Source organism: Necator americanus, chromosome I (genome assembly GCF_031761385.1).
Source record: "Necator americanus strain Aroian chromosome I, whole genome shotgun sequence".
NCBI lineage: Eukaryota > Metazoa > Nematoda > Chromadorea > Rhabditida > Ancylostomatidae > Necator > Necator americanus.
The window spans coordinates 27390761-27412638 of record NC_087371.1 but is presented as its reverse complement, the minus strand read 5'-3'; the positions used below and the strand labels follow the sequence as shown (position 1 = coordinate 27412638).

General features: G+C 42.5%; 3 protein-coding genes across 5 annotated transcripts; 2 read left to right on the top strand and 1 right to left on the bottom strand.

Moving 5' to 3' along the window:
* Positions 1-291: 291 nt before the first annotated feature.
* RB195_007018 (uncharacterized protein) lies at positions 292-21027 on the top strand (the record flags this gene model as incomplete). 3 transcript variants are annotated; one of them, XM_064180423.1, is made up of 9 exons in its annotated part: positions 292-315; positions 2059-2097; positions 2217-2306; positions 8487-8605; positions 8691-8823; positions 19472-19579; positions 19781-19889; positions 20825-20917; positions 20975-21027. In XM_064180423.1, 9 exons carry the CDS (start codon positions 292-294, stop codon positions 21025-21027), a joined length of 768 nt encoding a protein of 255 aa, XP_064037296.1. The 3 variants fall into 3 exon arrangements, with proteins under 3 accessions (XP_064037296.1, XP_013295275.2, XP_013295273.2); XM_013439821.2 differs by lacking the exons at positions 292-315; positions 19472-19579; positions 19781-19889; positions 20825-20917; positions 20975-21027 and adding an exon at positions 8886-9005 and having other exon boundaries at positions 2062-2097; XM_013439819.2 differs by lacking the exons at positions 292-315; positions 2059-2097; positions 2217-2306; positions 8487-8605; positions 8691-8823 and adding an exon at positions 15936-16073.
* RB195_007020 (uncharacterized protein) lies at positions 13933-14538 on the bottom strand (the record flags this gene model as incomplete). Its single annotated transcript, XM_064180425.1, has 1 exon — positions 13933-14538. The coding sequence occupies one exon, from the start codon at positions 14536-14538 to the stop codon at positions 13933-13935; it is 606 nt and encodes a 201-aa protein (XP_064037298.1).
* RB195_007019 (uncharacterized protein) lies at positions 16701-17003 on the top strand (the record flags this gene model as incomplete). The annotated part of the gene is made up of 1 exon (XM_064180424.1): positions 16701-17003. One exon carries the CDS (start codon positions 16701-16703, stop codon positions 17001-17003), a length of 303 nt encoding a protein of 100 aa, XP_064037297.1.
* Positions 21028-21878: the final 851 nt, after the last annotated feature.

Below are 21878 nucleotides of genomic sequence, written 5' to 3'. Positions count from 1 at the left end.
GCTCATCAAGGTAGTAGCAGGCCTTCGGTAGAAGGAGTAGGAGGAGCCTAAGGATGGACAGTGCGCCTGGACAGGCATACCAGCGATCGCTGCTGCAGGCATACACATAGGCTGCACCCAGTTAGTCTGCGTACCTCCTGAGCGCCTCCATATTCCCCCCTTCAAAAGAAGAACCTTCTTGAAAATTCTTATATTCAACTAGTCGTTCTCCGTCATCCAATTTATCATTCGACTGCTATTCAACTATTCTTCCACTACTGTTCCCTCATTACGCCTTCCTGCCCCCACAACATGCAACATCCAACAGCTCAATCGGTACGATGAACGCTAGCATCAATAATCCACAAATTTATGCAACAACATTGCCGTGAGATATATGCAACGTATACTCTTGCTTTATATCGTCTCCTTATTGTTATTTCATTGTTATTGTTCCCTTTATTATTACTGTCTGGTTACTTTGCGTGGCTGGGCGGAAGTGTTCGGCAATAGCCGCCGATCCTCTACCGTACTTCATTATCCATTATCTTCGTAATGCATTGTTACAAATATACTGCCGTGACACAATGTCGTAGTACGATTGTGTGAGAAGCAGCGCATAAGTTGCCCTAAATGTATTCTTCTTGAAGCATTATATTAGAGTCAGCACGCCAGCTGACTGCAGTAGTGTGCGTATTCGTGCTGGTATTCTGCCACTATTCCATTCGTAAAGGGAGGGGGTTGCAAGAGAGTGCGTTTGCCAGTTGTGAATTGAAGATAGCATTATAACCAGCACGAAAGTAATCAAACTAGTAATAAAATAATTACATACACTGCAAAATATCACAATAAACAATGTTAAATGATTACATAAATTACAAATATTATATTTAGTTTCAGGCGTAGGACAGTAAAATGGAAGCATCTACATTTCGTATTGACAATGCCCATTGTAGTGATAATTTTATAATGAGACCATGCAAGTTCTACTCCCAGCCGAGGCAAATTTTTACAAAAGAGATGGTAATTTGAAACAACTTCTAAAAATGAATTTAATTTTATGTAGTTTAGAGCAGTTTAAATGTGAATTTAACTAAATTTAATGACCAATAAAAAGCACAGATTCTATTCACATTGTTAGGTCTGGGAGATCGCGAATAACGTTGTCATGAGAGGGCCAAAAGAAAAAGTTCAGGTAGTTTTTAGGAGAAGAAGGTTTGTCCTAAAAAACAGTCACATTGCTGGCATTTTCACTATCTTTGTCCCATCAAAAATTTGCAAAACCGCGAGGTCCTGGAGAACGGTTGATGCGGCATCTGATAGAGAAAATCCTCGGCTACAACATACTGGAAGATGATTTGCTTTGCACCAACTTACTCCGAGTTATTGAATTTTATTCAAAGTAACGGACTTTGCAGCGTGTGAGGGAAAATTGAGATTTTGGCAATTTTTCCCATTGCAGAAAACAATGGGATAGCGCTAAAAAATCACCCATATATTCGAATGGAGAGTCTAAGAAAATGAACCTGAATGTGCAACATTTCTTCTTTCCAGATCGTCAGGTTTTCTCAAAATTTGGATGCGACAAATCCAAAAAAAAGTCGGAAAATTCTAAATTTCGTCCTATCAAATATCTAAAAAAAAACTAGAAAGTAGAAAAAAACAGAGATGTGACTGTTTTTAGTGCAAACCTCCTCCTCTCAAAAATTACCTGAACTTTCTCTTCTCATTCTCTTATGGCGAAGTTATTCGCGATCTCCCATACCTAACAGTGTGCATAGAATTTGAGCCTTTTTGATAATCAAATTTCGTTAAATTCACGTTTAAACTGCTGTAACTACGTTAAATTAAATTGTTCATTTTTTTTTTAGAAGTTGTTTCAATTTTCTCTCTCTTTTGCAAAAATTTGCGTCGGCTGGAAGTCGAACCTTCAGAGACTTTATCCTTTTATTTATGGTGATGACTTTGCAATGTGTCACTTCTTCATTTCTCTCCCAGAGTTGTTTACCTCTCCACTTCGAATGATCCTAATCTTTATCGCTGCATTAGCATGCAAATGATTTACCAAAGCACATTTAGGCGATGTCTTCTCAATCGGTTGCGGATAGAAGAAGACAGGTTAGAACCTCATTTCATTAGGTTCTGCACGCAACTTCTTATGTTGTGTTAGTTCCGCGATGATTGAGAAGAAAGTTGTTTCTCCTGCGCAATATTCTCACCGTAATACTTGTATTTAGATCTTGGTTGGTGAGCTTCCGCCCGACTTCCTGCGACTAATTGTTCCACGGGAGCAGGCAACTCCTTTTCCTCAACAACAAGTTACCCAGGTTCTTTTCCAGTCGTTATGTTTTTGAGTAATCTCAGAAGTCACAAGGGTGCAGACTAGTGTACTGCATTTGACAGGTTTTTAGCATTTATAAAATACCGTAAATGTATTCTTAATTTGGTGTATGGTTTAAATATGTATTCCTTTGTTCCTATTCTAATAAGTCGAATTTTGAATTCTCTGTTCTATTTAATGAAGGCGCAATGTACGGACTAGATTTCCAAACCTTTTTATTTTTTCTCTCGTTTGAAACAATGCAGAGGTTATATTTTTTTATAGGGCTTCTGATTCTGACTTACTGTTTCAGGTTGGCTATTCATATCCTTTCACACATGTATGGGCTTTACAAGTTCATAGTTTCTCAATCACACATTATCATTATTGTCATTAATGATTATCCGTCGATGAATGTTTGACTGATTGAGCGAAGTCTGCGTAGTAGAGTGAATGGGGGACCGTATTTCAAAGTAGGGTCTCGAGTTGGCAGCGAGTGGCTGAAGCGACATGCGGCCGCTACGCGTCGTGGATGATGAGGCATCTCTCTGTTGCTTCTTTTGTATTTTGGCTGCCAACTCGAGGAGGTGCGCGTTTACACTTAGGCGTTGACCATCTGATTGTCGGGAAGCAGCTCCCACCAGAGCATTCTCTGCAAGTCCCAGAAGTAACAGAGAACCTCCCACTGGTGTTGATTCGGTTGTGACTTTAGCAGCAGTTGAACCCATTGAAGGCACGCCGACTATCATTCTCATAGATAAGCTAGCTCCTATCCCCCATGAGGATATCTTACAGAAACTCCAGTCGGTGTGGGTGAAGCAGCAGTGATTGAGAGATGTTCGCTCGGCATTAACGGTTTGTCTCAGTAAGCGCGTGGGGTGCCTATCGGAACTTTCCGGTAGCTGTAAGTGAAGCTCGATGTTGTACGTAGCAACGCTAAATTGTTCAGCCAGCGTCTGCGTCAAGAAAGTGCGCGCAAATAGTCTTTGATTTCAAGGTACTACTGTACTGTGTAGTAAGATTTTGAAATAGTTGTTCTGGTCGAAGCGGCGGAACCACTTGTTGACGGTAGCATAACTGGTTCGAGAATTGCTTAGCTTTTACCTGAGCCTCCAGAAAAAGGGAGTGTCTTAGCTTTCAAACGTCACTTTTTTTCAAAGTGTAAAGAAGCCAACCTAATATTTCAGACGCACGTATCCTACTTACCATTTCGTATTTTATTATAAGTATTTTAAAAGGATTGTTGAATTTTAATACATCCCTAGTTTTCTTGTCAAAAAGGAAATAGCGCTGTGTAACCTGATGTAAAACTTTAAAATATGAATGTAACACTTTTCGATGCGGTTGGTACACAAAGCGAGTAATAAATACTTGGTAACTGCTTCGCATAGTCACGTAGAGCAAAGTTTTATGAGACTTCGGAAGGTACTCTTTTAACAGCATAGAATTTACAAACGAAATAAATCTAATTTGTGTTATTTTTGCAATTACGCGTGTTCAAGTTACCTGATGCGTGGTGGAATTCCGTGGAATTCCGTAAGCGGCCGCGATCAAAGTGGCTAATGGAGTCAGTTGTTGCTATAGGGGAACCACTGCTAACTTTAGTCGAACGCAGAATTCCAAAAGCTATCTTGGAAGAAGATTGACTACGCACAATTACACGAAAAGTGGGACAGAAATCCCATTCCTGCATGCTCATGTGTTTGTGGAGATGGCCTAGAATCAGTAGAAACTTCTCAACTACGAAAACAAGATTTCCCTTGCATTTTGACTTCGAAAGATGAAAATTTTGTGCAGTTATTAGTTAGTTATGTTTAGTTATGCAGCAAGTGGGACTGAAATCAAACCCGTACAAACTAATGTTTTAGGGGCGCCTTAAGAGCAGTGATAAAACTAATGGACCTCAATAGAACTATATTATCCTATTCATGCAATATTATACAAAAAAGTAATAAAAGTTTAAAAAAAAAGAAGAAGCAAAGAGGCATTGACAGTTTTCCTCATACTATAGAGCTCCCTGCTGCAGAGAGTCTTCAATGAGGACGCGTCGCGTTGTCGTTACAACTCGTTTTAGGCCGACTGTAATTGGTTAGTTCGTATCCAGGTGCATAGTTTCCTGGCGTGGGTTAGGTAAGTGTTCCGGAAGAACTTTTAGTACCCTAGCTATTCAGTGATCGGAGGTTTTAGTAAAACGATCGACTGATTTAATTTATTGTGTTCATACTTTGAATCAATGAAACAGTACTTTGGAAATGTAGATTTGAACCAGGAAAGTGGGTACAAGAATTAAGACATGGTTTTATACGTGTGTGAGTATAGGTCTTTTCTGGACAGGAGAGGGAAATTTGTAGCGAAAACACAGGCACAATAGATAGCTACGAGAAATCTGGAGGGATGGAGTATTGGGGATTACCCAAAAAGTGGTCAGTATTGAGCCCCTAAGCAGGTTTCTTGAGCTCTTAGCCTTCAAATAGGGTTGCTAGTTTAGTATTATAATTACATTGATTTGCGTGATTATCTTAATTGATCGGGTATTATTTTTTGTCAGAATTTGCCGTAATGGTTCTCTAAGCTCCTGTGTGGAAGTATCCAACATTCGTTGTCTTCTTTTCGGTTGGACGTTGGTTGCTTGATAGTATACCAGTCTGAATGTCCGGCTAAAGCCGGACTTCAGACTTTATTGTGGTGTTGTCTTCGCTTGCCCTCACCGATCAATTAATCAAAATTAATCAGAAATTAATGGTAGTGAAATTTTGTGTAAAATCAGATTTCTGTTTTTCTAGTGTTTTCTTCTTTCTTTTTTTTTACTATAAATATAGGCGAGAGATTTCATAGTTTTCTTTCTAAATGCGTCAGTTTTACATTTTGAGAATATTCAAACTTCAGCTCCAAACACTCCTTCGATTCCAGTATAATAAAGGCAGAATTTTAAAGCATTACTCGTATGGGTTTCTTCCTGTTTCCCCTAATAATTATCAAAGAATGATTTTTAACATAAAATGACGTGAACAAGATCATCGACCTGATAAAGATGACGCTCCGCGTCAAATAATTTAAATGAGGCACTACTTAAGCAGTGAGTTCCATCTATGTTTCCACTTTCTGAAAAAGGCATGTTACCGAGCTGAGGCAATGGTGCAAGAAAATAGACACGTGGAGGAGTTATAGAGGTGAAAAACAACGCGCGCTGTGGTCAGGGTATTAAACGGTTGCACGTCTCATTCACCTTTTGCGACATGCAGATGAAGTTATTGCGCACCAATCTGACGCCACGGAATCCGTCCACCCCATTTTATAGTTATCTGGCGTCGGCGTAGCAATTCTACGCCGTACGCCGTTGAACCCGTCGTACCCACTTCTTGGAATTTCGTTTGACACAAACACACACACTCACACTCACTCACACACACACACACACACACACACACACACACACACACACACACACACACACACACACACACACACACACACACACACACACACAAACACACACACACACACACACACACACACACACACACACACACACACACACACACACACACACACACACACACACACACACACACACACACACACACACACACACACACACACACACACACACACACACACACACACACACACACACACACACACACACACACACACACACACACACACACACACACGTGGCAGACTAAGCCCGCTATTATATAGCATGATCATGATTTTCGAAGATCGCCCTTTATAGGGGCTGAATCAACAGGAATCCGCTATTCTTGCTGACTCCTCGTAATTTCACTCTGGTTACTAGATGGCCGGAGGAAGTCCATATATGAATTTGGCGAATGGTTTGCAGATCGTGGATTTCTAAGAAAGGACCGTATCTCAACTGTGAAAATCCCCGTAAAATAATGGAGACGAGCGAGAACAGTGAAGATGCGCGTTGGAAGTTCGAATGGTACAAACTCTCGTGTCGCTAAGTTGGAATTCTGTACAAAGACGGATATCTAGAAGGAACTTTCTTCGAAACGGGCGATTGCAGGAGGATCTTGGTTAGTTACCTCTCCGCTTTCGACCTCGAGCTCGTTAAGAAAATGTGTTGGAGTTCGATGAAGACTGTATCGCGCAGTGAACTCCGTGGTTTGTACTCGTCCATTACTACACCACTAACGTAACACAGATCAGAGGACCTAAAACATCAGTACAGGCCGATGAAATGGGTGCGGGACAAGAGGTACCCGTGGAAACCAGCTGACCGCTCCTGTCCTCCCTTCGGCACCGCACTCCCTCGCGTAATTACGGCTGCCGCTCCACCAGCTAGACATCCTGAGATCACCTACACCCCGCCTCCCTATTGCTCTGTAATCAACGCCGCGCGCGACGTTCGCGCCGCGACGAAGCGGTGGATAGTGCGAATTTTGAAAGGAGGGGGAGTGAAAAGCGAATTGCCGCAGCGAATTCTGATGCACGGATATAGTAAACTAAGCGCATATTATTGGGAATTAAAGAGAAGAAGTAGATCCTTCTATCCAATGTAGCTTTATATAAGTAAAAATTATCTCAAAAAGATGTTCCAGGGAAAAGAATAACATGCATATATTTTCAAACATCTCATAATTTAACACATTTCATGCCCTAATTCTTCTATATAAACTAGCAGTGCATAAATATGTGTTTGTCACGATGGCTTTTCAACGAATTCGTGTTCACCTTTCAACTGCAGCAGCTATAATAACAGCAACTTTATCCGCTTATTACTTTGTATACATTCTTTAAACTCCTACATTTTGCCTTTTCAAAATTTTACTTAGATATAATGTTTATATAGGGCGCATGTCAAATATTTCAATACTTGCTTGCACGTTTTATACAGTTTTATATAATAGAACTTTGTATGGCTCTTCAAACTTCCTTCAACAGCGTTTTCTCGCTTCATTTCTATCTATTCTATGCATAAAATCAATGTGACAGATTAGGTGTATTAGTGGCGAACAGAGACCTTTGTATCCTCGAGATATACCTTTAGGTACAGTGTATATCTGCGAGGCATTATTCGCGCCTCGTTAATCGTTGGATGCCAGTTTTACCCAGCTAGATAAGCAAAAGAAATCCTTAGAAAGCGAAAAAAGCAAAGAAGATAGCGTAACCCCGATCAAAGCGACATTTTTTGAAACATCTCTTGCATTCCCAGAGATGAATGAGTGTTTTCCACCCAACAAGTCGAAGAAGGATAATTTCATTTTCACTCGCATTTCTAAATGGCATATCACTCATACAAACCTATTTGATTCTTTCCTTCTTTTATATCAACTTACAAGCACACTTTATGTAGACTTTCGAACAACATCTAATACCAGGCACTATCTTTTCTGTTAGATTTTAAAAGCGCATCATAAGAGCTGTGGGCGCGGCGAAAAAAAAAATCGTCGTAAGAGCGATAGACGCGGCGAAATTGGAGGGAAGGGTGGCGTAGGCGGGACATCTTAAAGGCGTAGCACGAGAGGAGCAGTCAGGCTACTGTAGCGATTATGACGGTATCAGGAGACGCGCGGTACAATTAACGACGCTCATTAGCCTCCTGGATACGCTTCGGCACATCATACGGGTACCTCTTGACCGTTCCCCTGATGAAACTTGTGTCGTACAATGCGTTCTGCATCGTTCGCAGGAACGGGCTTGTTAGTAGTATTTAGGATGGAGCGAAGCTTTTGTTGTGAACGCTACTGACGATCGCTCCTCTGCAGACCTCGATTCTAATATGCAGAAAGTTATGGTACTGGATGTATTGTCCGTACCGTCACGTGGATAGGCTACAACAAACTGTTGAACCTGAGCTATATTCACGAGACCACCGTAAACTTTGTTCTTACAAAAGCTACACTCACTCAACACGAAAGTTTTTTTTAGAGCCATAGATTTGTCAATAAAAGCAGTCGCAAAAGTCTTCAATATTTACAAAAAAAAGGCTTTTGGTAAATTAAGAAAGTTACTAAGTCATCCAATCTTGTTTAGTGGCTAGAACCTCAGTAAAACTGCTTAGACAGTCTTTACGACTCCCATTTTTTTAATTCCAACTCTTTTTTTTCCCGAAATATGATTTATAGCAAACCGCAACTGATGATGTACGCCTTAAAATAGTTCCCGAAATGGTAGAAGGAGTATATCCCAGTGAAGATTCTTCTGTGATTGTGTGATTCAGCTTGTGTACGGCGGCGGTAGCTTTGTTCCACCTAACACTCGAGGTCGTGTGTCTATCACAATTGCCGACGCGAATCTTGTGCGAAACTACGGAATTGTAAGGATGGATCCTTACTGCAGGTCACTTTGGGCTGCCTTTATTTGTTTTATTCTTGCTTGCAATTTCGATGAACAGTTGCAGTATGTTGCATTCATTTCATTACAGACTGCGAGTTGGACACGCTGTTTTTGAAACGCAGACAAAATTGAGTGGTGGTCGAAGTCCCATATGGAATCGCACCATTCATGCTTATTTGCCCAACGGAGTTGAGAGCATTTATGTTCAAATTTTCGATGAAGTGAGAACTTACTTTTTATGAAAATTTTTTCGATCCTACGAAAGATCATATTATTGTCATAGTTCGTATTCACAGAGCAGAGAGATTTATGGAAGAAAACTCTGCTGTCATTCTTATTGCGTGCTCTACTACGATGGTTTGTTGTGGAATTCGAAATTAATCGGTTCAGCATACCGGTCTAACATACTGAAAATTTCTTTTTGCTCTCGCAAATTTCCTCTAATTATTGTATGATGAATTCGAATGCAGTTCCAAGAACTCGAGAAAATCTATCAGTTAGATGTGGTGATAAAATAAGAAACTAGCAAAAACTTAATTTCTTTTGATGTTGTTGGTTCTTCCTATGTAATGGCATTTTCTGTAAAACTAGATTTGCATTTTTCTAACAACGCTTTCTTTCTCTTTTTTTTTTATCATAAATTATGGCGAAAGATTACAGAGATTTTCTTTATAACGCGTCAGTTCTACATTTGGAGAATATTCAGCCATCAGCTTCAAAAACTCCTTCGATACCAACGTAGTACAGAGAAAATGTGAAAATATTACTCTAAGAATGGGTTTTCTTACTGTTTTTCACCAACAGTTATCACTGTTGGGGAAAAACTGTTAACTGTTGGGGAAAAACTGTTAACTGTTGGGGAACATAAAATGACGTGGACAACATCATCGTACTGATAAAGATAACGATCCACGTCATATTGGACACTATTTAAGCAGCGGGTTTCACTCGTGTTCCCACTTTCTCAAGAAGGTATGTTCTCTGCTGAGGTAAAGATGCAAGAAAATAGACACGCGGAGGAGTTATAGAAGTGAAAAGAAACGCGCACTGTGGTCAAGGCTATTAAAACGTTTGCAGGTTGCAACGTCATTCACCTTTTCCGACATGCAGATAAAGTTATTCGCACCAATCTTACGCTCTGGGACCCATCCTCCCCATTTTACTGCTTCCCGGCGCCGGCGCACCAATACGCGCCGCGGGCCCCATTTCACCCCTTTTCATAGTTTCAGGCACCTGCGCATTAACCCGACGCCGTGGGACCCGTCGCACCCCCTTTATAGCTTTTTATAGCAAAGCAAATGCATGGCCAACAGTTTACATGATCTGACGTGGAACGTTATCTTTATCAATACGATGATATCATTCATTCACTTTTGTCAAAACATCATTCTGTGATAACTGTTGAGAAAAAAAACAGGAGGAAAATACATACTTTGGCTGACCGCAGAGTCCACAACGACGTCAACGCCGCCAGCGCGTCTGTGAACTCTGCGGGCAGTCTTAGGGTAATGCTTTCAAATTGTGTCCATGCAATGTTGGTATCGAAGAAATGTTTGAAGCTGAAGTTAGGATGTGCTTCAAATGTAGAAATGACGCAAATAGAAAGAAAAATATCAAAAGTTTCGTTTAAATTTATAAAAAAAGGCGTTGTTAAAAAAGCAAAAATCTGATTTTGCAAAAGATGTCACTAATATTAATTTTCATTGATCAGTGATGGAGAGCGCCGTAGGAATACCGTAGGATGGGCCCTACGCCGTCGAATTAATGTGCCGGTGTCAGAAAGCTGAAAAAGGAGTAGGACGTGACGGACGGGCGGGAAATGGGATGGTATCGAATTGGTGCGCAGGCGCCAATAACCGTTACTGTGGGGTGCAGGGGGTCTCACGGCGCTGAATTGGTGCGCCAGCGCCACCAAATGGCAAAATGGTTAAGACGGATCCGACGGCGTCGCGGGGCACTACGTTCAAAAACTCGAAGTGAATTTGTCACGAAATGACGAAACGCTGTGTGGATGAAGGCTGCTGATGTCCGGCGTTAGTCGGTCGTTCAGACTGGTATATATATATATATATATATATATATATATATATATATATATATATATGTATGTATATATGTATATGTATATATATATATATATATATATATATATATATATATATATATATATATATATATACCAGTCTGAAGTCTAAAGCCGGACTTCAGACTTGCTCTGGTTTTCCCTTCGCTCGCCTTCACTGATCATTGAAAATTAATGGTAGGGGCGTTTCCTCAAAATTAGAATTGCGTATTACTGACAACGCCTTCCTCTTTCTTTTTTTTTTAAAGGAATAAATTTGGGCGAAAATCTCCATAAGTTTCTTTCTATTCGCGTCATTTCCTTATTTGAAGACCATTCTAACTTCAGACACTCCTTCGATACCACCATCATATGGACACATTTTGAAAGCATAACCCTTAGTATGCGTTTTCTTCCTCTTTTCCCCAACAGTTATCACAGAATGATGTTTAACAGAAAATGACGTGGAGAATGTCATCGACCTGATAAAGATACCGTTCTAAGTCAGATCATGTAAACAGGTTTGCTACTATTAATGCAGTCGTTTTCCTACCTCTTTCCAGTTTTTGAGGAAAGCATGTTACCAACATGAGGCAAGTGTGCAAGGAAACAGAGACGCGGAGGAGTCAAAGAGGTGCAACGCAGTAGTCGCGCCTATGAAACGTTTGCAACATCCCATTTACGTTTTTCGACATACACACATACACACACACGTAACAGAATAAGCCTATTATTATATACCAGTCTGAATGTCCGGCTAAAGCCGGACTTCAGACTTTCTGTGGTGTTCGCTGCGCTTGCCATCACTGGTTAATGAAAATAAATTAATAATAGTGACATTTTTAGTAAAATTAGAATTGTGATTTTCTAACAACAACGTTTTCTTCTTTTTTTTAAAGGAAAGTTAAGGTAAAGATCCATAGTTTTTTTTTGTTGTAAACGCGTCAGTTCTACAGGAGAACATTCAAACTTAACCTTTAAGCACTCCTTCGATACTAATGTAGTATAGACACGACTTGGAATCATCACTCAAAATATAGGATTCCCTCTTGTTTCCCCCAACAGTTATCACAGAATGATATTTCACATGAAATGAAGTCAATGACATCATCGTACTGATAAAGATAGCGCTCCACATCAGATCATGTAAACAGTTGGCTACTATATAAGCAGCAGTTGGCATTCATGTTTCCATTTTCTGAAGAAGGGAGAAGTCGTGGAGGTGAAAAGCAATGCGGAAAGTGGATACGACTATGAAACGTTTGCAACGTCCAATTCACCTTTTGCGACATTCACACGAAGTTTTCTACACCACGACACAGGAATTCGACGCCGGTATACCCGTCGCGCCGCTTTTATAAGTATCCGGCGCCGGCGCGCCAATCCGACGCCAGTGGACCCGTCACACCCCCTTCTATAGCTATATGGCGCCGGCTCACCAATCCGACGCCGGTGGACCCGTCACATCCCCCTTTTTGAATTTCGTGACTGACACACACACAGACACGACAAGCAGAAGCCCGCCGGCGCCAGATAGCTATAATATGGGGTGCGACGGGTCCACCGGCGCCAGATACTTATAGAAGGGGGTGCGACGGGTTCATCGGCGACTTATAGCTATAATACGGGGTTCGACGGGTCCACCGGCGTCGGAGTGGTGCGCCGGCGCCAGATAACTATAATACGGGGTGCGGCGGGTCCGTCAAAATGGTGTGTGATAACTTCGTGTGTAAGACGCAAAAGGTAGATGGCCGTTTTATAGCCGTTGCGACTGGGCGCTTTGCTTTTCACCTTTACGACTCCTACACGTGTCTATTTCCTTCTTCGTTCGCCTGAAGTTGGTAGCGTCCCGTTCTCAGAAAGTGGAAACCCGCATGCAAACGGCTGCTTAAATAGTAGCAAGATGTTTATGTGATCTGACGTGGAATGTTATTTTTTTTGTCGGTAGAAAGATGTCTTTCACGTCATTTAATGCCAAAACATCATTCTTTGATAACTGTTGTGGAAAACAGGAGGAAAAGCCATATTTTGAGTGATACTTTTAAATTTTGTCTCTAATATATTGATAAGGTGTGTTTGAAGCTGAAATTCGAATGTTTTTCAAATATAGATCTGACGCTTTTAAAAAGAAGACTATAAAATCCTTCGCTTTTAGTTATAATATAAAAAAGGAAGAAAGATTGTAGGAGATGCACGAGTCCAATTTCATAGAAAACGGCACTAATATTAATATTCGTTGATCAGTGAAGCGAGCGAAGCAAACACCACAGAAAATGGCTTTAGCCAGACGTTCAGTCTGGTAGAATAGTAATAATAAGAATAGAATAGATTAAAGTTATAAGAATGAGTCTCCTAACTCTGGAAGAAAGCCTGGTACGGTAACGGCAAGAAGAATGGAGTTGTGTAAGCAACCGAAATGGAAAAGGACTAGGATGGCGATGTGTACTTATAGCGGCCGTACGCTTGTATCGGGAGCCACCATCGAAGATCCGATGATGCATGCCAGGAAGTTTGAGTACAATGTCATCAAAATGATCGAGACTAGACGTAACCATCAACTAAACGCCATATATTCAACTGATATATATATACATATATATACATATATATATATATATATATATATATATATATATATATATATATATATATATATACTTAATATATACTTACATATATACCCGCATCTTCACCGAGGTGTGCCGTCCTTGAACACAGCTCTGCCCAACCTTCTCGATCTTCTGCGAGAGCTTGTACAGAATCAATCCATTCGTCGCTATTCCATATTCTGCGAAACTTTACGTCTCGCCTGAACTGCCTATCCACGCCGAATGTCCTCAGGTCCTCTTTTACCACCTCAGTCCAGAACTTCCGTTTTCGGCCAGGTAGCTTCTTTCAGCACGTACCGGGCAAACCCAGAACTCGTTGAACAAGGGGATCTGCCGGCCTCTTTAATATATGACCAAAGAAGCGAAGACGATTTACTTTAGCCACTTTCGATGGCAGTGCAAGATGTTGATATCTTTCACGGGTCATCCGCCGGTATACAACATCAATCTCTGCTTAGAGGTCTTCATTGTGGCATACCCTAGGCCAAAAGTAACCAAGTAGCCGTCAAAGCAGCTTTCGTTCCATGCAGTCAATCCTCTCCATCACCGTAAATGGTGTTGCCCAAGTCTACGATCCGCACATCAGGATGGGCGAATTGCGGACATATAGACTCACAGTTTGACTTCGTTGGTGATGGGGGTCGACCACAGGTATTTCGTTAAGGAGTTAAGTGCAGAAGTGGCCTTAGTGCACCATTGCTGAAGAAGATCTCGTAGCTGCCGTTGTTCTTCAGCGTACAACCCAGGTAACAGAACTCATCGACAAGTTCTATCGGTTGTCCGTCCACCCTGATTCCCGTTCGAGGTCTCGAAGAGATCCCCATCTGTTTGCATTTATCAGGGCATAGACGTAGTCCATAGGATGCAGCCAGCTTCGATACAAGGTTGACAACATGTTGAAGTTTCGTACTGCTTTCCGTGAATATAACAACATCGTCGACGTACTCTAGATCAGTCAAGAGGCACCCTGATGGTGCTAAGACAATGTTGGCAGGACACTGGTCGACTGTTCTTCGCATAATGTCGTCAATGGCGAAATTAAACAGGAAGGGTTCTGCCACTGCTCCTTGTCTTACTCCAGTTACCACTTCAAAGGGTGTTGTACATCCGGCTGGTGTTCGAACTGCAGCAATTGTTCGTTGATTCATGTAATCAAGCAAGCGAACGAACTTTCCTGGTACTCCATCGGCGCGGAGCACGTTGAGAAGACGGCCTCGGTGAGGAGAGTCGAACGCGGCTTCAAAGTCCAGTAACGCTAGTTGCATTGGCTCCGAATACCGCTGCAAGATTTCGATCACTCTCCTGACGGTGATCACCTGGTCAATCGTAGATCGGCCAGGACGAAAGCCTGCTTGCTCGTCGCGCGTTGTTTCTTCGCGATGTTTAAAGCCAGGATAATCAGTCCAGGATAATCCGCTCCAACACCTTGTACATAACACGCAGCAAAGAGATTCCTCGTGAATTCCTAGGGTCCGCGACTTCTTGTGGAGGAGAATTATGATAGCGTGTCTCCACGAGTCAGGTATCCTTTCTTATGGAATGACAAAATTTTGGTGGTGAAGCTACTGTACAACTCTCGAATTACCTATATTTTCTAATAGTGCGACTGCGAGGTTTTTAGATGGAACTCCTTATTTGCCTGACGTTTCCTTAGTGGCTCAATAGGTATCTGGCGCCAGTGGACCCGTCGCACCCCTTTTTATGTATATCTGGCGCCATATGACCCGCCGCACTCCCTTCCATAGGTGTCTGGCGCTGGCGCACCAATCTGACGCCGTAGGATCCGTCGCACCCCCTCTATAGGTATCTGGCGCCGGTGGACCCGTCGTCCCCCCTTCTATAGGTATCTGGCGCCGGCGCGCCAATCCGACACCGCTGGAGCCGTCGCAATCCATTTTATAGCTATGTGATCCCAGCGCACCAATTCGACGCCGGGTGGACCCGCCGCACTCCCTTTTTCGAATTTCGTGACACACAGACAAACACACACACACGGACTAAGCTCGTTATTATATATCATGATGATTATTATTTATTTAATCTTATGACTTTGTGACATTTAACTTAAAACTTCAAAACCAATGAGAGGAGGATTGCGGGTCTCTAATCCTATGAGTTTTTGGAGGAATTTAGCGTTCTTCCGGAACACCTCCCTTGCACTTCGTAGTCAATTGAATGCAAACTTTTGATCGCACCAACATGCAGGCTACATAGATGTTTTGAGTCAATCCTGGCACATCAGAAACAGGAAGTAACTTTCTTGAATCCAGATACGCCTCAGAGCAGCTACAATAACGCTTTTGGCCAGCGGTGAGCCATCACTCCGCCAAACGGCGACGCGAAACTCACCCTCGCGACTAATCGGGTGACCCCTCTAGTGGTGAAGATCCATGTGCCAGAGCTCATACCATGATAAATCAAACATCTGAGAGGAAGAAGGAACCTTTACAACAAACAGCCGCCTTGTAACGTTAAAACTGCTGCGTTTTTCCAAGAAGTCGCTCTTTCCAATCTACTGCGATATCTATATTCACCGTTTGCTGCATTGAAGGATACACGCATCAGTATGGTTGCCCTATCATTAGTTATCGAAGACTACACTACTTACTGCTGATGAGAAGGAAGAGGAACGGTTAAGAGGATCCCGTCGGATTCTCGTCGAATGCCTCCTGGACATTACATGTCCACTGGATTTGGCGGAGAGAAGGAAACATGTCTTGAGGAAGCTTCAGTCGCTCATGGTGACGCAAGCAACCGTCTTAGATACTCTTCTGACCATATGGACGCAGAGAATTTTACAGTTAGTTACGAGGAAATATAAAAACAAAGATGGTGGGAGTTGTCGGAATTACGGAATCAACTGAAGAATCCACTTACTACAGTACGCAATGTTGTGAGTGATGATTCTAAGAGAGTGGAGGAGCGGATTTTGTATAGATGTTATCTTGAGCAAGTATTGACATCTTACGAAATGGGCCGCATATACGAGTCTGATTGCTGCCGGCGCGTGGTGGCCCTGCTTCCACCAAACGCAATCAGGCGTTCGAGTGTACGCATTGGGATCGTACGAGCCATATAACTCGCATTGTTATATGGCGAAAGATTCCCCCACATTGTGAGAAGGTGCTGTCGTCCAGGAAATCGCCAAAGCCCACAAACTGAAAGGTCAATTGCGTGAAGGGAGCATGGAATTTTCGTTTCGTCACGCAGAACTGCCGAAAATTGGCGAGTGAACTCATTGCCGGAATCGACGCAAATGCGAAGATGGGATTCGAACAACAATCCTATGTGCTAGGAAAATGGTATTACCTAGGGGAGCGCAACTCGGCCTACGTTGACCGCCTGATCGACTTTTGTGAACAGATGGGCCTTATAATCGTTTCCACGTTAAAGAGGAATCATCGACGCCATCAGTTCACGTGACAGAATGAAATTCCGCCAACGTGTGTCTGTTCATGTTGGAGTACGGATTAGGAAGAAGCCTAGCGATGCGCATTCCTTTACAAAGTGCATCCAGGACGCTGCAAAGGAAACGTTCCTGGTCCCATTGCCGCGGAAGAAGTTTGCCTTTACATCTGCGGAAACAAATTCCACGTACAATTCTGTATGTGTCGCGCGCAGCTCTGGTGACTTCAACCAGGAAAAGCGTCTTAGAAGGAAGCTGCGTCGTCAACTGCAACAAGACCACGATGACGAGTGCACATCAAGAATGGAGTTTGAGAAGACGTGATATTACAGGAACCCGCGGAAAGCCTATGCTCTACTAAAACAGTATAGCGGCAAAATGAAAAGATGTTTTCCTGTCCTCAACGCTGCCAATGGAGTGGCTGTCGGTGAAGCGACCCTTCCAATTTGGAGGATCACTTCAAAACTTTGCGGAACCGGCAAGCACCGTCAGCTCCAGAACTTTAACACGTTTATAGGCGGACAAATGTGGTTAACGAGGAACTACTGACAGAGTTAGAGGTTCTGGTCTGTATGCAAAAGATGAAAAATGGAGAATCTGGTGGATACGACGGAATTACCGCAGAAATGCTGAAATATCTTCCTTCGTCTGGGATTCGTGAGATTACAAAGATCATCCGTCCAATATGTATACACGAAAGGATATCTGACTCGTGGAGACTGGTCATATCTGACGCTATCATACTTCCCATCCACAAGAAGTTATCCGTCACGGACCCTAGGAATTATCGAGGAATTTCTTTGCTGCGTGTTATGTACAAGATGTTGGAGCGGATTATCCTGGACTGACTCTTTAAACATCGCGAAGAAACAAGGCACGACGAGCAAGTTGGCTTTCGTGCTTTCCTATCTACGATTGTTCATCGTTAGGAGAGCGATCGAAATCTGGGAGCGGCAATCGAAGCCGATGCAATTACCCTTTCTGGACTTTGAAGCCGTATTCGACTCTCCTCATCGAGGCCATCTTCTCAACGCACTCCTCACCGATGGAGTAGCAGGAAAGTTCGTTCGCTTGCTTGATGGCATGAATCAACGAACAGCTGCTGTAGTTCGAATACCAGCCGGATGTACAACACCGCCATCGGCGACATTATGAGAAGAACAATAGATCAGTGTCCTGCCGCTATCATTCTAGCATCATCAGGACGCCTCTTAACCTATCTCGAGTACGCTGACGATCGCTGACGATTGTTATGTTCGCGGAATACAGTATGTTGTTATGTTTGGGGAATGCAGTACGAAACTTTTTAAACGAAAGAAAAAACGAAACGAAAAAAAAAGAGTTCTGTTACCTGGGTTGTACGCCGAAGAACAACGACAGCTATGAGATCTTTTTTAGCAATGGTGCACTAAGGCCACTTCGGCATTTAACTCCTTAACGAAATACCTGTGGTCGTCCCCCATCACCAACGAAGTCAAGCTGTCTACCTGTCCGCAATTCGCCCATCATGATGTACGGATCGGAGACTTGGACAACACCATTTACGGTGATGGAGAGGCTTGATTGCACGGAACGAAAGCTGCTTTGACGGCTACTTGGCTACTTTTGGCCTAGGGTATGCCACAGTGAAGACCTCTAAGCAGAGATTGATGTTGTATACCGACGGATGACCCGTGAAAGATATCAACATCTTGCACTGCCATCGAAAGTGGCTAAAGTAAATCGTCTTCGCTTCTTTGGTCATATATTAAAGAGGCCGGCAGATCCCCTTGTTCAACGAGTTCTGAGTTTGTCCGGTACGTGCTGAAAGAAGCCACCTGGCCGAAAACGGAAGTTCTGGACTGAGGTGGTAAAAGAGGACCTGAGGACATTCGGCGTGGATAGGCAGTTCAGGCGAGACGTAATGTTTCGCAAAATATGGAATAGCGACGAATGGATTGATTCTGTACAAGCTCTCGCAGAAGATCGAGAAGGTTGGGCAGAGCTGTGTTCAAGGACGGCACACCTCGGTGAAGATGCGGGTAAGGCGAGGACATCAGCCCGCCGATTAAGTCATTAAGTCACGAAATGAATTCTTTCTTCTAAGAGTTCAAAGATACAGCAGGTCTCTCTCTTAAGCGCTTATCTAGCATCCGCACGACCAGCTTTTTATCACTTTCTCCCGTTCCTATCCCTTTACAAGTACCTGTGTTATTCCAAAATTCCACATGTGAAAACAAAAAAGGTTGGAACCACATTCGTCTTTCGAGACGGAGAAATTCCAACATCATTCAAGCATCAGATCACCCCCCATATTTCATGTTAGGGCTTCTCTTGCTTCTGACACAGCAAGAAATTTGATACCACTTTGCATCTTGCATCACAATATTTCTCCTCAAAGTTTCACAAAAACAGTGCCAATTCAGCCAGGTCAAAGAGGCAGAGCCACCTTTTAATAGCGGCACAACCAATCGAAATTGCCGTCAGGCATCACGGTCACGAACTCGGTCTCGAAATTCCGACAGGTCCTTCTTTACATGCATCCTGAGGAAAGTAGGAGGAAAGTTCTTTCATGTCGTGAATTTTGCTAATCATGGGGCCTGCTTCTGGGCATTAGATCGTCGGCACGAAATTTAACGAAATTGAGGGTAATTCTAGATTCCGTATTATTTTTCATCTTCGTTGTATGCGGTTGGCAAGAATTATGACAGAGGTAGTCTTTCTAGTTCTCACTCGAGAAGTGAGAAAAAGTTCATGAAATTCCTAATCTTAATATCTCCTTATTCGGCTTGACATAAAATATGCTCTTTTAGAAAGCCTTCAGCGCTGATGAATGTGTTGCTTGGGCACACGTTATGCTGCCACAAGCCATATTCAGCGGAGAAACTATCGATGACTACTACTCGTTAAGTGGTCAACAGGTTCAAATTCTTCTCTCAGTTTTATTATTCTGAACCGAATCGTTTTTGAGAAATGGTGTGTACGATTTTTAGAGACATTTTTAAGGAGTACTCACTAAGTAATCGTTGGTGTTTATTACATTTTTGGCTAAGAACAGAAAATACTACTATTTGCCGTTCTGTGTGAAGGATCATTGGGAGAAATAATTCATTTTCTTCCAGGGAGAGGGAAAAGAAGGAATGATCCATCTTATTATTTCATTTGCTCCAGTGGACGCTACTTTATCAGCGGCGGCTATTTTACCCTCCACTGCTTCCCCACCACTACCAGGTATGCTTAATGGGTAACAGTGAAGCGTCACTCACAACGCAAAATTTACGCCATCAAGCTGAAGGAGTCCCACTAAGTTGCGTTGGTAGGGTTAGATTTCGTTCTCACTTCCGTAATGCAATTGTGCATATAAATGGCTTCCACCCTGAAAGGGGATATAAATTAACATAAATCATACATGAGAAGAGTCCAATTCGTAAATATCGATATGGGATAAATGAAAAATAGCCAAATAGGGAACAGCGAGAAACCATGTTTGAGAGCCGTATGCTGAATTGAGATGATCACAATAATCGAAAGAGCGCAAGGAGACGTCGAATATGCTCGCAGCAATTTTCTCCGGCTTCCGTATGCGGCACGTTATTGGAGCATCGCTATCCATTATCAGGTTCACACCATAGGTCCGCGAACGACCACATCACAGCGTTATAACATTGATTACGATAGTCCTTGTTTGACTTTTTGTAGATCTTTGAGATTCGCTGAGTAACAGTGCAGGAAAGATAGCCCCCCCCACACACACACCACACACACACATCCCACACACATCCCACACACACGTACACATCTTATTCTGCTCCGATCTTGGACTATAGTAGGGTCAAAACGACCTGGAGTTACCTGTTCCTGTGTCAGTGGCGGCGCTAGAATCGGCGCATTTGAGCGCAGAGGTTGGTTTAAGCATCTCGCCGATCTCGCCAGCACCACTCACCGCCGCAGTCCGAGTGAAAACAGAGATGCGAGGATGGTTCGAACTTGAAAACCCCTGGTTCAATCGCGCTGCTTCAAGCTCAGTTGCTTACTCAAGCTCTATGTAGTTTTGACCCGACTATATCTTTCTTTATCTGATAGGTTTTTTTTTTCTATTGGACAACGAGTTGTGAGCAACACGTTCCAACAAATATGCGAAATGGAATAATGAATGTATTTTGCAGTGGAGATTACCGCTGAAGACACGAAAGAATTAGAAGTGATGTTCCCAGGAGTGGACAGAGAAGTTATCAGATGTGTCCTCGAAGAAAGTAGAGGTAACCATGGAATATTTTCCCTCTCTTATTTATTTTGGCGGTAGAAAACATTTACAGGTGACAAGGATGCCACTGTAAGCGTTCTCCTAGAAATGAGCAGAAATGAGTGAACGATGTGGTCCAGTACAGCTTTTTTCCGATCTTTAGATTTTTATGTTTCTTGTGTTATGTCTTCTAATAAAACAGCTACTTTCTTTTTTCCTTTCCCTGCGATGTGCGATTACTCTTTTTATGTGGCACCTCTTTGTTTCACTTGAAGGTATACGTGACACCAGAATCCCATTAACAAGTAGAACCAAGGGATAAGACGCCTCTCACTACCAGCTTTTTATTACGGTCTTCACGCAACGGCAACAAATCTTAGAAGTCTTTCCTTTAGATACGACTTTAGGTATGAGGTTTTCATATTTTAGTTATACTCCACCTCACCAGTGGTTTACTTACCCTTACTGGCGGGGAAGTGGGCATCAAACTGTGATGCGCTGTGGAGGTACATCTTCTGGCAGGGTCTCTCAAAAGCTTAGGAAATTGACGTCCCTCATATTTCAGGCTTCTAGGATTTGTAAGCCTAGCTAAGAGCAAAACAACGCCAGGATTCTCTAAATTTAGTGTGCCAAAATTCCCTAAATTTAAACATTCCATGGGGTGTTGGTTTTGTTTTGCACTCATATGTCCATCTCGTCGATTCTAAGCAGATCTTGTCACCTTGTCTCGTCATTCTTGCGTCCCGTCCTCTGCTTCGAAAATCCATGATTATCAACTGCTATTCACCAGCATCAGTAGCTGTTGAATTGGAATTGAACGCGTTATATGAGTATTTGGGATGTCTGGGACTGATCCGCAACTTAAAGTATCTACAAATTCGTCGTCGAAGACTTCAAAACTAAGAAAGGCAACAGAAAAGGAATATAGGATCAGAAGACTCAGATTAGTGGACAAGTATTAATGCTAATGAAGGTAG